The sequence below is a fragment of the Malus domestica genome, chromosome 03, assembly GCF_042453785.1.
Source record: "Malus domestica chromosome 03, GDT2T_hap1".
In the NCBI taxonomy this organism is placed as follows: domain Eukaryota; kingdom Viridiplantae; phylum Streptophyta; class Magnoliopsida; order Rosales; family Rosaceae; genus Malus; species Malus domestica.
The window spans coordinates 307795-324435 of NC_091663.1; the positions used below are offsets into that span (position 1 = coordinate 307795).

General features: G+C 35.6%; 3 protein-coding genes across 8 annotated transcripts; 2 read left to right on the forward strand and 1 right to left on the reverse strand.

The window, feature by feature from the left end:
* Nucleotides 1–120: 120 nt before the first annotated feature.
* Nucleotides 121–2519, reverse strand: LOC103414811 (uncharacterized). Of its 2 annotated transcripts, XM_070817984.1 has the most exons (7): nt 2381–2514; nt 2194–2225; nt 1927–1977; nt 1599–1815; nt 787–1072; nt 598–675; nt 121–337 (listed from the first exon to the last, which is right to left on the reverse strand). In XM_070817984.1, exons 4-7 carry the CDS (start codon nt 1811–1813, stop codon nt 287–289), a joined length of 630 nt encoding a protein of 209 aa, XP_070674085.1. In that variant the 5' UTR covers nt 1814–1815; nt 1927–1977; nt 2194–2225; nt 2381–2514; the 3' UTR covers nt 121–286. The 2 variants fall into 2 exon arrangements, with proteins under 2 accessions (XP_070674085.1, XP_008351422.1); XM_008353200.4 differs by lacking the exon at nt 2194–2225 and having other exon boundaries at nt 2381–2519.
* Nucleotides 2520–5500: 2981 nt separating this feature from the next.
* LOC103414839 (uncharacterized) lies at nt 5501–8060 on the forward strand. Of its 5 annotated transcripts, none has more exons than XR_011578616.1 (7): nt 5501–5846; nt 5922–6014; nt 6678–6822; nt 6958–7064; nt 7182–7267; nt 7379–7436; nt 7561–8060. XR_011578616.1 is itself a non-coding variant. In XM_070817985.1 (7 exons), exons 3-7 carry the CDS (start codon nt 6819–6821, stop codon nt 7635–7637), a joined length of 336 nt encoding a protein of 111 aa, XP_070674086.1. In that variant the 5' UTR covers nt 5637–5846; nt 5922–6014; nt 6678–6818; the 3' UTR covers nt 7638–8060. The 5 variants fall into 5 exon arrangements, 3 of the variants coding, with proteins under 3 accessions (XP_070674087.1, XP_070674086.1, XP_070674088.1); XM_070817985.1 differs by having other exon boundaries at nt 5637–5846; nt 6958–7068; XR_011578617.1 differs by lacking the exon at nt 6678–6822 and having other exon boundaries at nt 5533–5846; nt 7561–7698.
* Nucleotides 8061–9811: 1751 nt separating this feature from the next.
* Nucleotides 9812–10343, forward strand: LOC103414849 (arabinogalactan protein 13). The gene has a single exon (XM_008353218.4). The coding sequence runs from the start codon at nt 9921–9923 to the stop codon at nt 10101–10103; it is 183 nt and encodes a 60-aa protein (XP_008351440.1). The 5' UTR covers nt 9812–9920; the 3' UTR covers nt 10104–10343.
* The last annotated feature ends 6298 nt before the right edge of the window (nt 10344–16641 follow it).

Sequence of the window (16641 nt, forward strand, 5' to 3'; positions counted from 1 at the left end):
TTGAAGTTACCATCGTAAGAATTGGGCTTTCGCTAAGTTGGGTAAAGAAATGTGCTTCTTTCTGCAATCAAGTTTGAACGAATCCCCTTTCCAAGAGTTTTAAGTTAATTAGACTGTTGCTCGAATGAAGTTGTTAGCAATATGCTCGAATCAAGTTGTTAGCAATACATAGACAAACCAAAGGAAGAGAGATCACGCTGTTTCTTTCAATTTTTCTTTTACCATACGCGAGTCCTAACTACTCAAAAATCGTTGCATCTTCTTGCCTTTTGTTCACATGTTTCTCTCATTCTGATTCGCCATCGATACCTCCCATGGCCTTCAATCCTCTGGGTCTCTGCATCGTAATGGAATCCCAAACAGTTACAGATTTGATTAGTTATACCTAACAGAACCGTTCTTAGGAAAATATACTGGAGAGAAAATATCACATGACATTTCGATTTGTTACACGATTTTGAGGTCTCGAACATTTAAAAGCAATCTGAGATTCCAAATCCAAATTTGTTTTCTTCTCATCCCAGCAAGCCAAGCATTTAGGATGGAACAATGTAGTTAAGACGTAACTGAGAATTAACGCAAGAGAGACGAGAATACCTTCTTTGAAGTCTTCTTCTCCCTCACTTCATACCGCTCCTGGCACAAATCCGATAACCATACACCGGGCATAATCAACTGCACAAGGAAGTGAGAATAAAACAAACACCTCACAAACAAAAAAAAACAAAAACAAAAACAAACACTCTCTCTCCCTCTCTCTCTCATGAGCACTCATGAGCAACTTACAAGTAGGCTTTTCTGGAGCAATTTTGCTCTTTTCTTGGGCCTTTGAGGTAGCTTACACCCTTTCATAGCCATGAAATCCTCTTCCTTTTCTTTACTAGACAATGATAGAAATAACCTTGGCCAAGCATGGCTTCCTTTGTCATCCCTTGCAGGACCAGGATAATCTAATCCTAACACCTTCCCATTCTCGTCCAACCCTAATGAACCCCTTGTTGTGTAGTACCGATCTTCCTTCTCCGGTGAAGTAACAAATAGCTTCCTACTATTCATTGGCGAAGCTGAACTCCTGCAATCAAAACACAACCACTTGGTAAAATGTTACCTCTATTCCACTTCCCACGTAGACTTTTTGATTGAGAATTTTGCAAACTTAAAAGTAACGAATCTCAGACCTAACAATGTCATCAAAACACTAACTTTACAAGTGTCATATGATTCTAGGATTGTTCAATTTATTTACCACTAACCAATCAAGGTATTAACCAGAATTTTCTCATTGAAGTTTCGCACAACCATTTTCTGCTGTTGTTCATGTCCCTTGATTCTCGTTTATTCAATCTAAATGTCAGAAAGAGTGTGCATGAGGAGAAAATGGATGAGTAAAAACTCACTTCCATTTTCCCATTTCTTTATTTTTGAGAAGGGATCTTTCAAAATTTTCAGAGAATCCAAAACGGAAGATAAACAAGTAAGCTCTTAGTTCAACAACAGGTGCTTCAAACCACTTTAATAACAAAATATCTAGCATACTTCAATTTTTAAAAGTCGACATTTTTGCACCGTGTTCAAATTAAACCATCAATGTTTCTTACTTGTCCATGCGATTGGGCAGTGGATGAGGAGCCGGAGACTCTTTATCGGTGGCCCGAGAAGTGATTTTCTTCTTCCTCAAACAGTCCGACGATTTGTTGTTGTTGCTCAAGCTTGCGTCCTTATTCAACTTTGAATATCTAGGCCTCTTTCTGTTCCCCCATTGCAGCAAAAAGTCCGACTCTGTGGCTTTAGAGGTTTTCCCTTCCTTTTCCATCTCTGCAACCATAAATTTAGAGATTACCCATCTGGAATTCCACGCAGAAAACAATAGAAACCACGAGAAAGTGGAAGATAATTTTCCCAGCATGTAGAGAACTGAAAACTAACCTCAAGATCTATGGAGATAACCGTAAAAAATGCACTTTTCCTCAGACAGCCCTGCATTTCAGTGGAGTTACGACGACCCCATAAACAAATAAATCGAATAAAAACAACATTATAGTCATCCTTTGCTCTGTTTGGTTGCTGAGAAAGTGTCAGAAGAAATAAAAGGCAAAAAAAACAAAGGAACCCAATTGGAAACCGAACAGACCGAACAGCCATGAAGATTATACAATCAGAAGAAGAGATATTTGAAGAAGAAGACTTAATTACATAGTGTGATGGCAGCCGAGCAGCAGCAGAAACTGGAAAAAAAGTGAACAACTTTGGCCTCACTTTTTCTCCAGAATAATTGGAAAAATAAATAAATAAAATTAACAGGTAGGAGTGATGATGTGATTGATATGTGGGTTGTGGGTTGTGTGTTCGTTTTTGTCTTTGAAACGCTTAGTGATCAAACCTCGCCGCTTTTCTTTGTTATCTTTACTCAAAACTGCTGTGAGTCTCTCTCTCTTCCTCCTCTTCCTCTATCAGAGCCTCTGTTTCTCATTCGCTTTTTCACCCTATTTTCCCTTTGTTTTTGTTGCACTCCTCCAATCACTAATCTCTGTTCTCCTTGTTACACTTGTACATGTCGAAAACGATTTTGACCGTCGGATGTCAAATGGAGGGTCAGATGGGTTTCCCTCCAACCGTCTGACCTTTCAACCCTTTGTCACCCTACGGAAAGAGAAGTACTTCCCTGTAACCGGTTTACACCCGTACCCCTTGATTTTGTCAGGTTCAACGGGCTTTATTTTGTGTCCTCCCATCTAACACGGTTACACCACACCCATGACCCTCACAAAAGAATTTCTCATATTAAAAGAGAATGACTTATATGGAATTGAGGTGAATGATTTACATAGAATGGGTTACCAACATGGCGTTCCTTGTCCAATAATGTATTGCTATGTATAAGTTTTTTTCCACATAATAATATATTATTAAATCAAAACGTCACGTTGCGGTGAGTTTCATGTAGGCTACTCTCACATTATAAGGCATATGATAGTGAGTTGAGGCCATCTCCAACCGAAGGTCCAAAGGGCCGAAAATAGCCCGAAAACTGTCTCAAACCGAGGGCTAGGCCAGAGGGCTGTGGAATCTAAAAGGGCCCCACGAAATCGGAAAGGGCTGGAAGGTTGGAGGGCTGGCCAGAAAACCGCTTATTCCTGTCGGTTATAACCGACAGGAATTCTTAAAAAGAATTTTGAATCCAACGGCTAGTTGACGTCAGCTAGCCATTGCTCGCTGGCACTAGTTACTGTTGGATTCAATTTTTTTATTTTTTATTTTTATGTTTTTGGGGCCTTTTTTTTTTTTTTAAATTCTCAAAAATTCTATTTTTTTTCCTATAAATACCTAAACCATTCATGCACCTTTCCTCATAAAATTTTCACCATTCCCACACCATTTCAATTCTCATATTTTCCTTCCTCTTTCAAAAATCTATCCTTTAATTTTTTCAATAATTTTCAAATGACCTCGTCTGCAATGAAAGGTAGGGCTTGGACACAAAAAGAATATGAAGTTCTTTGCAAGGTTTATAGATGGGTGTCAGAAGATAGTGTAAGGGGGAATTGTCAAACAAATGACAGTGTTTTGACTCGTGTGTCCAAAAAATACTTAGAGTTCTATGAAGACACCACTCCTGTGAATATTCGAAACCACGAGAGTTGTTCTTCAAGATGGAAGAAACATCTTCATCCAAATTTGAACAAATTGCATCAAGCATTGTTAGTAGCGGCAAGTAGACATGAAAACGGCGCTAATTACTACGACAAAGTAAGTGTTTTCACAATTTATTTTAAATATTTAATTATATTACATTTAATTTCATAAATTAATTTTCTTTAATTTTTTTCTAGGTACGCCAAGTAGATGAATTGTATATGGAGAGCAACTCGAAACCCTTTCAATTTCACAATTGTTGGGAAATTTGTAAAGGGTGGGTGTTATTTGAAGATCCACCACAGAGAGCTCCTACGCCGGTGTTTGGAACTACATCCTCAACTGCAAATATGAATGAAGATGGATCTCCAACCATTCAACAAACAAGGGTAAAAAATCTGTCTTCTGGTGAAGGTTCCATACCTAGGGCTATGGGACGAAATAAGGCGCGAAGGTTGAAGGAAAAGGGCAAGGCAAATGATGATTACGCCGCTCAACATGAAGTGGCGGCCTCATTGCGATTATTGGCGGAGCAAAATGCCCTTGAGGCGGAAGAAAGGAAATGTAGGCATGAAGAACGGGTCAAACAAATACAAGAAGAGATGGATGATAAGAATATGGAAAGGAACACTTCGAATTACACTCCAATGAGTAAGGCCTATTTTGATAGGGAAAAAAAAAAGAAATTATGAGCCGACGGCAGTTGTTTACCTCTGACTATACTCCTACAATGGCGGATGGTGAAGATGATGTTGATTATAGATATTAAATTTAAGTTATTGTAGTTTTTAAATTTAAGTTAATGTTGTTTTCAAATTTAATTTGTAGTTTTTAAATTTAATTTGTCATTTTTAAATTGTAGTTATAGTTTTTAAATATAAGTTGTAGTTTTTAAATTTAACTTGTTGTTTTTAAATTTAAGTTGTCATAATTTTTAAATTTAAATAATAAATTATGTTTGGCCCTATGGCCCTCGGTTGAAGATGATTTTTTGTGACAGGGCTAAAACGAGCCTTCTAGCCCTTTGGCTCTTGGTTGGAGACGGAAACAAATATGGCCATGTACTGTTCATTAAAATATTAATATCTTGAAGGATCTTTAAAGGTCAAATGGTTAAAACAAGTTAATGGACCAGTCATCGATTGAAGATAGCCTGATGGCTTTGGGGCACACATGGCCTATCTCATCAGCATATCATTTATCATCATCCAACATCCCAAATCCAATGGGGATCCTACTCCTACTCCTACTCCTATCTATACACGCATGCTTTCCTTCCTACTCCTACTCCTATCTATATAGGCATGCTTTACTTTTAGGACCGGATATCCTACCATACGAACTAGGATCCTCTCCTGAGCAATTCCCTAGGCATCCTAGGGATCCTTCAATCTTGTCCATTCATTTTATATCGTACGGTCAGTTTTCGTTAGGTACTATTTATATTTGAATTTTAAAATTTAAATTTTAAATGATTTCTGACCGCACGATATACGATGAACGGACAAGATTGCGGGATCCCTAAGATCCCTAGGGAATTGCTCAGGAGAGGATCCTGGTTCCTACCATACGACTGGACTTATTTGTCTCGTATTCTTTATTAGAATACAAAGCCCTAGTTCCAATAATAACCCAACAATATCACTCAATACTACGGTTTAAAAGTAAGAGGTTTTAGGTTTGAATTTCTTAAATGATGAATTCAATAGCAAATTAGACTGCTTATTGTGTAGCACAACAACAACCCAACAGTACCCTAGTGCCGCGGCCACCAAAACCCACCTTTCCCACCAAGCATGCCAGCTGCAACGTCTGGCCTCGTCAACCGGGCTTATTAGTAGTCCCAATGTTTATCTTTTAGGAAAACAATAAGAAAAGGAGTTTAGGGGGAAGGGAGAAGGGAGAAGGGAGACGGCAAGGAGGTAATTTGTTGGTAATTTCTTTCAGATTTAGGGTTTTCATTTATCTAAGAAGCCCCCATCACTATATTGCAAAGTTCTCTAAATACTGCCACACTTGTCTACAAAGTACAAAAGCGTAAGTAGGGCATGGCAAAGCGGAAGAGGGAAGACAATTCTACAAGTACAATGGAGTTGAACTTACTGAACAACAACAAAAAACAAGTTCACGATCATCAGCCGAATACGATGAAGTCCCGCCCAATAATATTCATTCTGCGAGACGCTTCTCTCACAAAGGGTTTCGTCCATAAGGTACATACACTTCCAAAAAAGAAAAAAGAAATCTTCATTTGATATGCATACAGCTTAACGTTTCTTATGTTTCAGAGGTGGAAGATTCTGGATTCGGATGACGACCGTGATTTTCTTCTCAAGCAGAACAAGAATCTGGATGATTTTAGGCCTGCAATAGTTTACCAGGTTTGTGATTTGTTGGTGTTTATATATAAGAAATTAATTATATTTTTAGAAATCAAAGCTCCTAGTTTCAACCTAGCTCGAACAATATATTAACATGAATTATTTTCAAAGTTTTTGAGTGGAAAGTTTAATCCCAATTCTAAGTTATAACTTTAACAATAAATTTGGGTATTGGATTGTGATTAACATACAGCTTGCTACCGAATGCAACCAAAATTTTTACGGTTTATTTTTTATTTTTTTATTTTTTTTATTCTCTTGTGGGAAATATTAGTTTTAGCATTTTTTTTTAAATATTAATTTTAGCAATGGATGATCATGTAGTGTTGCTAAGATGTCTGTATTAATTCATGCTTATATTCTTAGGGAACTGTTATCGGCAACTACAGTCTTCATTAGTGAAAAAAATTTACCTAGTGATATCCACATATTAATTTTTACTTCTTACACTCTTTCTTAATTTTCGGTTGTCAGGTCGAACGAATTGAAAAAGATCAATGACAAAATTAACAAGTTTGTGTTGGAAGTAAAAATGGATGTGTAAATAGCACTATCCAAAATTTAAAGGAGGGAGAAAGACCATTTTAGAGTGCACTAATAACAATTCTCTATTCTTATATTATAGTTTATGGCTCTCCATGAATGTAACATATTATTCTGCAGGCTCTCCGTGAGATATTGGATAGCAAACTGAATAAAGCTGGTATGGTACGAGCTGTGTAATTGAAAACTGATGAAGGAGTGTTATTTGAAATTAAATCGCACGTTCGTATACCAAGAACCTGTAAACGCTTTTGTGGAGTTATGTGTAAGTTAACAATTGTTCTATATTCCATTTCTGACATATTCGATCATCCTACATTAACGTCTTTCTAAAATACTTCTTGATCGATCATGAAGAACTTATTGATTGATTTGTCTTTTGAATCTTCAATTTCTGAAGTGGAGTTACTAAACGAGAAATGCATACGGACGGAAGATACAAATGAAGTACTTATGCGTGTCATTGAGGAACCTGTAACTCGACGTTTACCTATCAACTCTCGTGTGGTAGGCGAGTATTTGATCTCTCTCTCTCTCTCTCTCTCTCTCTCTCTCTCTCTCTCTCTCTCTCTCTCTATGTAGCCTAAGTTCTGAGGTTACTGATTGTAATTGGGATATTTGCAGGTCTCTCTTATAGTGCAGAGAAGGTGGTTGACATAGATAAGTACGTTAATTCTGCCGGTGTTGATGATCAGGGTCTTGTTTTTGTGGTATGTTTGAGAATCTGAATTGCTTATGATTTTAGGACTGCACTACTTGCTGCTCTATTTATCTTAAAATTTTGAAATGACCATGACTACTACTTATTTATGCTCTATCAGGTGGGTGCAATGGCCCATGGAAAAATCAATGAGGAGTACGCAGATGATTTCATATCAGGTAATTCACACTTAAATTAGGATGTACCCCAGAGTACATCGTATTTACTTTTTTTTTGTTCCATGTAGTCTTGTTTAACTTGCATCACCAAAAAAAGTGTCTTGTTTAACTTGCTGATGTGCAGTGTCGAATTATCGATTGGAAGCGAAAAACTGCATAGCATTGATTTGCGAGGCGTTGGAGTATAAATGGAAGATCTGAGTCTATATTTTAATAAATGGTTACCTTGCAAGCTAAAGCAATTTGGTAGAGAGGAAAGTGCAAATTGATCCCGATGTCGTCAAACAGTACTAGTCACCCACAGAAGAAAACCAGGCAGATATGCAAGAAACTCAAAAGGATAGGCAACTGGAAATGGTTGGATGGTTTGTACCTCCTAGTCTTATGTTTGAACCACCCTCTCTTAAGTTAAAGTGGTTTAGAATATCACTGTAAATCCTATTTTATGTACGTTTTTATTTTACAACTTTGCATGTCTTTTCAACTCTTCATTCTTGGCAAGTCACATATTAGTATATGGCTTTTTAGATAAAATGGTCCCTGAGATTTGCATAACTCCTTATGTTTTTAATCTCTAGCAGCTACATTCATTATTTGCGAATTCAAGAAAATTTTCTTTTGCTATATTTTTCTTCGTGTATAATCATTTATGAAATTTAAACTCATATTCTCCTTCAACATAGTAAAGACTGAGTATTTTTTTTTTACTTAGACATGATATAGATAATGAAAGACTAGGTAGATGCATAAGAGAGAGTAACAAAAATTGTTTTATTCTCATTCGTTTATTATAGATTGGCCCAGTTGGTTTAATTCTAAAAATCTCCTTTCAGTTTCAAAGCAAATATTAAGCGTAGCTGTATATCATTTGCCATATGCAAAAGAGTTGTAGCTTAGATAGCACTGATGCAATAGACTAGTGCTCGTGATAATATGATGACCATAGCTCAATATCTATTTCTTTTGACCCATTCACATATACAAGAGAATTTTTCGTGATTATATGATCAAAATTTGCCGACTCAGACTTTAATTAATTTACATATTTTACATTAATACATTGTTTTTATAATATAACATGTAATGATTTGTTAAAATTAGGAATGCAGATTTTCCTCCTATATTCAGTCTTAAATAATTAGATCAATTTTCCATGTTTGATTTGATTCACATTTGGTTCAGTTAGACTTTAATTGGTACCATCCCTCATTCAAAACTGTGTAGATACAGAATGAATCTGATATGGACAACACGCCAACCCAGCAGGTAAGTTAGGTGACCCATCTCATTTCAAAGTTTCTAAGCCAGCTTTCCCACTACTATTGTCCATTGCACAGACCACAAGCAGTTCCAGTTTCCCTTTCATCTGGATTTTAAGCTAAAATTTAGGGAGTTGATTTTCGCACTCCTTTTAATTTCTTTCTATGCATTTTTTGAGGGGTTTTTATTTTTTTATTTTTTATTTTTTATTTTTTATCTTTCTAGCTTTTAGATTGAATAAATTGAAAAAGAATTAAGGACAAAAAATAAAATAAAAAGTGCAGAAGAAGAAAAGGAGATTGTGAAAATACAATTAACATTACTTACGATACAGCTACATATCCATAATAGTATGTTATGTAAATAAAGGCAGCACAAGTGCATATAATAATCCACTGTAGTACTCATGTTGTTAAACAAACATAACATTATCATACAACCAGCTCATCATCACCTCTCATTTCCTACCAAATCTCATAATAAACCCCACAAGAAAAGCAAAACATTCACCTAATGAATGGTAAACTCAACCACCATGACTCATTCATTTGTTTGCTTATCAAGTTACAACTTATACTATGTTATATTGAATCCAATTCCTAACTTCTCATTCATTTCTTTGCTGATATTTATATAATAAAAAAGTATGTGATCTCCATGAAGTAAGTTCATTACCAGAAAAAATTAAGAATTAGATTGATTAGAAGAAAGCGAGCTGATCCCATACAAGTTGGCTCTCTCTCTCTCTCTCCAACTTTTAACTTTATCGATTCATGACTTTATTGATTCAAGTAAGTAAATAACTAAACATGCTTTAACGAATTTAATTAGTAAAATGGAAGTGAAAAAAACATATAAAAAAGGCAAAACAATAGTTAAGATTCTTTTAGAAGACAGCAAATGTAGGGGGACCCTGAGGCAAAGTGACAGTTGTGTGGCAACAATGCCAAAGCCACTCTGTCAAGTGTCAACTTCATCAACCCCCCTAACGTTCACTTTGGGGAATTTTGGCAGTTCAGCAGCCTTTGAAAATTGAAAAATTGAATATCTCTCTCTCTCTAGTCTCTCTCTTTCTCTCTCCTCTCTCTGAGGGTGTATATATAGCCTACAACCCACACCATTGTCCTTACACTTCCTCTACTGCAATATAAGCAATCAAGTTTCTTTCTTTCTTTCTCCCTTTCATTTTTCTAAAGTCCAAATTATTTACTTAGAAATCAAGAAATGGAGGCAATGAAGATGAATCTTTTTGTTGCTTTGTTGGTGGTTATGATGGTGGCCTTCTCAGGCATTCAACAAGTAGCTGCAGCTGACGCTCCAGCTCCAAGCCCAACATCTGATGCCTTCACATTTGCCCCCACTTTCTTTGCTTCTCTAGCAGCTTTGGCTTTTGGCTTCTTCTTCTAAGCATGATTTTTAAATTTCAGGTTTTAATTTAATTATTTATTGTTGATGGAATTGTATGGGTGTGGTTGATCTTTTTGTTGGTGGATTTGTATTATATGATGTATAATTATTTTTAGTGAGAATGTGAGGATGGTTCAATTTTAGGCCAATAAAGGGATCATGGGTTGACATTTGATGTCCTTGTATTTTCTCTATGATTGTATCAGTGATTCATTTGTACTAAAAAAATTCATTCTTCTATTTTGTTGTGGTATTTCAGATTAATGTCTCATCATTGGATTTAATCCAGGAATTCGTATGAAACTTTTCTATACTTGGAGAAAAAAACATATGTGAGCTAGGTCCTTTGGTTAGGATACTGTGTTTGATTCTTGCACTTGAATTAGATTTTCCTTCCTGTAGTTTAAAGCATCGCATTTTGAAAGCAAAAAATCTGAAAGAAAAGAAAGAAATAAAGATAATTAGAAAGAGTGGACCTAGTAAATTTGTTGGCAATTTGTGGTGACAAGAGAAGGGTTATGATGAGCTGTAGCTACCTAAGCTTGGCATGTTCTACTCCACTGGAGTTGCGTGATTGTAATGGTGAACTGGGCATGGTTTTGTAGGGCCTCTGCAATAATGCTTAAGGCCATTTGCATAGTCGAGTGTTGAAGATTCCTGAGGCAACTAGGATATCGAGATGACCGTATTACAAACTTATCATATATAATCACATGTGATTCGTTTGAGATATTACCGATAATTTATTATTATGACATTCCAATTGCATAAAGTCCTCGACAAGGAGGCTTACCAAAAAATCAAAACCAAATGTATTATTTAAAAAAAAAAAAGGAATAGATGGTGGCTTTGCCACAATAGTCAATCCTTTTGGAGGCCGGAAAGATTAGGCATTTTAGCCTCCCCTGACCACTATCATACAATTCACCAGCGTCAAAAATCTAACTCAAAACGTGCCATGTGGAATACGAACCTGAAATTCACCCCCAACTATTGAGCCGTCACGTGGTGGTTGTCAAAACCAAGTGCTTTGATCCTTGCAAGTTTGTGGCTTGTGAGTTTCATTGCTCCTCGAGTCTAGGAGGAGGAAGGACTATTCAGAATAACCAAGGATTGTATTAACTTGGCCGTGGTCCAAATGAAATTCTTCATTTTGTGGGTCATATCCATTTAATGCCAGAGAATGAATGAAATGACGTGATACCTAAAAATCTTATATTTTTACATGAATTTTCGTATAAATATAATGCAAAACAGAGGGTATTATGGGTGAGGGAGTCAAAAACATGATCTCGAAAAACGATTTAAGAAATATAGAACAACTTACATACGTCGAGTTGTATATCTCTCTCTTCCTCATCAACTAAAATTTTCTCCACGAATTAACCTAGATCTAGACACACATCATCATTCATCTTCAATCAGTTCACATGGAATGAAAGAAAAAATGGCTTCTTTCTTTACAACAACTTCACATGGAATGGAAGAAATAAAGTAAAGCAGAAAAGGAAATTGCATTTTTAACAACCAAGGAGAAGTGCATAAAAAAAAAAAACCAGAAACAGCAATGATGTGAACCAGTGAACAAACATCACATGCATTATGAGTTCTAAGAAAGAATGGTTGGGCCATATATATCATATGAATAGTTTGTTTTTCTATAGGCAATAATTAAGAACTTAAAACATTAGAACTCTGTCATTGTTAATTTGTAAGATATTTCGAGCTGGTGAGTCTGCTTTATTGTGGCCACGAGCAAGGTGAAATTTTCCATAGCCTCTCCGAGATAGGAATGGATGGATAATTGTGGCTTGCCACTAGTTGTCCTCATTTTTTTGAAAAGAATTTGTTAGTGTTAGATCCTATATTCGCTGTACCATAAGTTTCTTAAATTTTGTTAGAGCCCAAAATATTGTTTTCATAAAGTCTATGTGCTTTTGCCTTTCAACGTACCGCGAGCTCTTAAAATTTCATCTAAAATATTTCGTCAATAATCTTGAGGATGAGTCTCGTTTCAGCAACGTTTTGAGCCCACTACTATTTCATTTATTTTTCAGTTTTCATTTTATTATTGTATTAATATATTTGTGGCTCAATAAATGGTAAAACCTCTTTCAATTGCCTTATAAATTTTTTCTTAATCATGAAATTTTTTTTATTTCAAAGGAAAGTCATACCATAATTTTTCCAAATTTTACGGCGAGGCAAAAGTGAAAATAAATATATTGAACAATGACTTATGTATGAATTTGCAAAACCGACAAAAATCCGTGAGGGTAAACCCACGTTTTTTGTGAAAATTGCAAATTTTTTATTTCCACGAAATATTTTCCGTTAGCAATTAGGCTGAAAAGTAAAAAAAAACAAAAAAAGGAAATCTTAAGGAAATCTTTATAATGTATTTGGAAGCGGATTTACGATTTATAGAGCAACAAGTGTATATTTAGTTGAATATTTAAGCTGAAAAGCAAAAAAAAAAAAAAAAAAAAAAAAGTGAAAACTATAGATATGCCTAAATGTATATTTTTTTTAAATTAAAGGTGTTAAAATCACCTGTAATTGAGGCTTAAACAAAAAAATGTAAGGTACAAATATCTTTAAGTCGTTGATTACAAGTGTTGAAATACAAATTATAATAGATTTTTCATGCAAAAATAAATTTTGAAGAACATGAATATGATAGTTTGTTGTAGTGGTAAGAGAAATAAAAGAAAATTAACAAAAATTTGCAAATATGGCACGTTCAAGAATTTCAATCATTTTTGCACGTTTTTGTTAATGTTTCTTTTTATTTATCTTGCCACTACAACAAACTACCATATTTAAGTTTGTTTGTACCATATTTAGGGTCTCCGTATTTAGATCTCGTACAAATACTCGGGAGACTTAAATGTAATTATGTAATAAATGAAGGGACAAATATGTAATAAGTGAGGAGCCCTTATTCTATAAAAGGACTCATCACCCTCACAATTAGAGGAGGCCAATTCTTAGGCCTAACCCCTCATCCTCTCAAAGCTCTGACTCTCATTCAGAGCTCCCTCTACTTCACAATACTCTCAGAGAAATACAATATCAGTGTGGACGTAATCCAAACCTTGGGGTGAACCACGATACATCTTGTGTAAGTTACTTTCTTGCAGATTCACGGTCGGATTTACGTTGTTCCAAGACCCCTCCGGTTTTGTGCATCAACAAAGTTCTTCAAAATTTACTTTTCTGTGCGTGGGCCCCGACTCGTTTTCTGAGCATTCGGGAATTCGCCTCTTTCGACATGCATTGAGTTGGCCTCGTCCTGTGTGCCTAGGTTCGTATTATTCTGCATGTGAGGTGTCTGCATCGTTTTGCGTGCCAAAAGCCTTCCATTTTTGCTTCCACGGAGCCTGCGTCATTTTGAAGTGCATAGAGCCAGCCTCGTTTCCATGCGCAAGGCTGGCCTCGATTTGTGTGACCTATCCTTCCTTGTTTTGCATGCCAAAAGCCCGCCCTGTTTTCTGCGAGCGGAGTTGACATCGTTTTGTTTGCCATAGTTGGCCTTGTTCTGCGTAAGCGATATCTGCCTCATTTTGCGTGTGTCGAGCCTGCTGAACACCTATGTTTTTTTGACAAAAATACAAAATTTTCATTTTCGCAAAATATTTTTCCTGAGCATTAAGTTAAACTTTTGAAGGAATTTGGAAGCAGTTTTACGGTTTTTTGAGCAACGAATGTAGATTTAGTAGAAGGGGTGTGCTATCCACACACCCCTTTTTACTTCTCACACACCCTTTGTTAATTTATGTTCCGTTGATCTTCTTCAATTCATCCGATCCGACGGCCAAAAATTAAAAGGGTGTGTGAGAAGTAAAAATGGTGTGTGGATATCACACCCCTTAGTAGAATATTTAAGCCGAAAACTAAAAAAATAAATGAAAAATATAGTGGTGAGGCCCAGAACATTGTCAAATGGGGCTCTACAATCAAGAATCTCAACGGAAAGTCTTCTCTTAATTTTCAAAACTCAATAGTCGGGCAAAGGTTAAAAAATTGATTGAACGGTGATTAATGTATGAATTTGCAAAACCGACCGAAAACCGTGAGTGTTAATCCACATTTTTTTTTGTGAAAAATGCAAATTTTTTATTTTCTTGAAATATTCTTCGTATGCATTAAGGGAATCTTTATAAGGTATTCAGAAGAGGATTTATGATTTAAAGAGCAACAAGTATATATTTAGTTGAATATTTAAGCTAAAAAGTAAAAAAAAAAAAAAAAAAAAGGGAGTGCTCCTGGTACGGTTCACTTCTAACAAAAATGACATTTCTACTCTAAAAAGTCACTCCTGGTACTATTCACTTACAACACCTTTTTGTCATTTTAATTAAAACTCAAAGTTTCAGGCAATTTTCATTAGTTTTCCTAAAAAATAATTGAAAACTATAGAGATGTCAAAATGTATATGTAGTGTATATTTTTAAAATTAGGGATGTTAAAATCACCTGTAGTTGAGACTTAAACAAAAATAGCAAAATTTTGTTTTGTTAAATAGTCTTTCACCCTCTTTTGGCCAACAAAAAATGTTCTATTAATATGTAGTTTAAGTTTAGATAAAAGAAAAATTAACAAAAAAAGGGTACAAATATCTTTAAATTTAGGTTTTAAGTCGTTGATTACAAGTGTTGAAATACGAATTATAATGGATTTTTCACGGAATTTAAATCTTTTTTGCACATTTTTGTTAATGTTTCTTTTTAGTTGTCATGCCACTACAACAAACTATCATATTCATATTCTTCAAAATTTATTTTTTCGTACGTGGACCCTGACTCATTTTCTGAGCACCCAGGAGTTCTCCTTGTTTGCTTCTCCCCCTGGGGTCTGGGGAAAGGAACCTTCAAAACAGCCATAGGGAGGCCATTGAGCCAGCCTCGTCCTGTGTGCCTGGATTCGCCTCGTTCTGCATGTGAGGTGTTCACATCGTTTTGCATGCCAAAAGCTCACCATTTTTGCGTCCACAGAGCCCGTGTTGTTTTAGCGTGCACCGAACCAACCTCGTTTTCTGTGCGCAAGGTTAGCCTCGATTTGTGCGACGTATCCCTCCTCATTTTTTGTGCACAAGGCTTGCCTTGTTTTGCATGCTAGAAGCCTACCCCATTTTCTGTGAGCAAAGCCTACATCGTTTTGCATGCCATGGTTGGCCTCGTTTTGCGTGAGTGGCATCTTCCTTGTTTTGAGTGCGTCGAGCCCGCCGATCACCCATGTTTTTTTTTGACAAAAATATAAAATTTTCATTTTCACTAAATATTTTTCTTGAGCATTAAGTTAAACTTTTGAAGGAATTTGGAAGCAATTTTACGGTTTATTGAGCAATGAATTTATATTTAGTAGAATATTTAAGCCGAAAACAAAAAAAATAAGTGAAAAATATAGTGGTGAGGACCAGAACATTGTCAAATGGGGCTCTACAATCAAGAATCTCAACGGAAAGTCTTCTCTTAATTTCAAAACTCAACAGTCAAGCGAAGGTTAAAAAAAAATTGATTGAACAATGATTAATGTATGAATTTGCAAAACCGATTGAAAACCGTGAGTGTTAATCCACGTTTTTTGTGAAAAATGCAAATTTTTTATTTTCTTGAAATATTTCCCGTGCACATTAAGGAAATCTTTATAATATATTTGGAAGCAAATTTACGACTTATAGAGCAATAACTATATATTTAGTTGAATATTTAAGCTGAAAAGTAAAAATAAAAAAAATTGAAAACTATAGAGATGCCAAAATGTATAGTTAGTGTATATTTTTTAAATTAGAGATGTTAAAATCACTTGTAGTTGAGGCTTAAATAAAAAATAGCAAAATTTTGTTTTGTTAAATAGTCTTTCACCTTCTTTTGGCTGACAAAAAAAGTTATATTAATATGTAGTTTAGGTTTAGATAAAATAAAAACAAAAAAAAGTCGTTGATTACAAGTGTTGAAATATGAATTATAATGAATTTTTCCCGGAAAAATAATCATTTTTGAACATGAATATGATAGTTTGTTGTAGTGGTAAGAGAAATATAAGAAAATTAACAAAAATGTGGAAAAAAAGATTTAAATTCTTGCACCCTCAAGAATTTCACTCATTTTTGCACATTTTTTTGTTAATGTTTCCTTTTATTTCTCTTGCCACTACAACAAACTACTACTCATGTTCTTCAAAATTTAATTTTCCATTCGTGGACCCCGACTCATTTTCTAAGCACCCGGGAATTCGCCTCACTCTGTGTCTGCGAAGTCGGCTTTGTCCTGTGTGCTTTGGTTCACCTCGTTCTGCATGTGAGGTGCCTTCATCATTTTGCATGCCAAAAGCCCACCGTTTTTGCATCCACGGAGCCCGCATCGTTTTGGCGTGCAAGGAACCAGCCTCATTTTTCTTGCGCAGGGCTAGCCTCGATTTGTGCGACGTAACCCTCCTCATTTCTTGTGCATGGAGCTCGTCTTGTTTTACGTGCCAAAAGCCCTCAGTTTTTTGCAAAGGAAGTCCACATCGTTTTGTGTGCCATGGTTGGCCT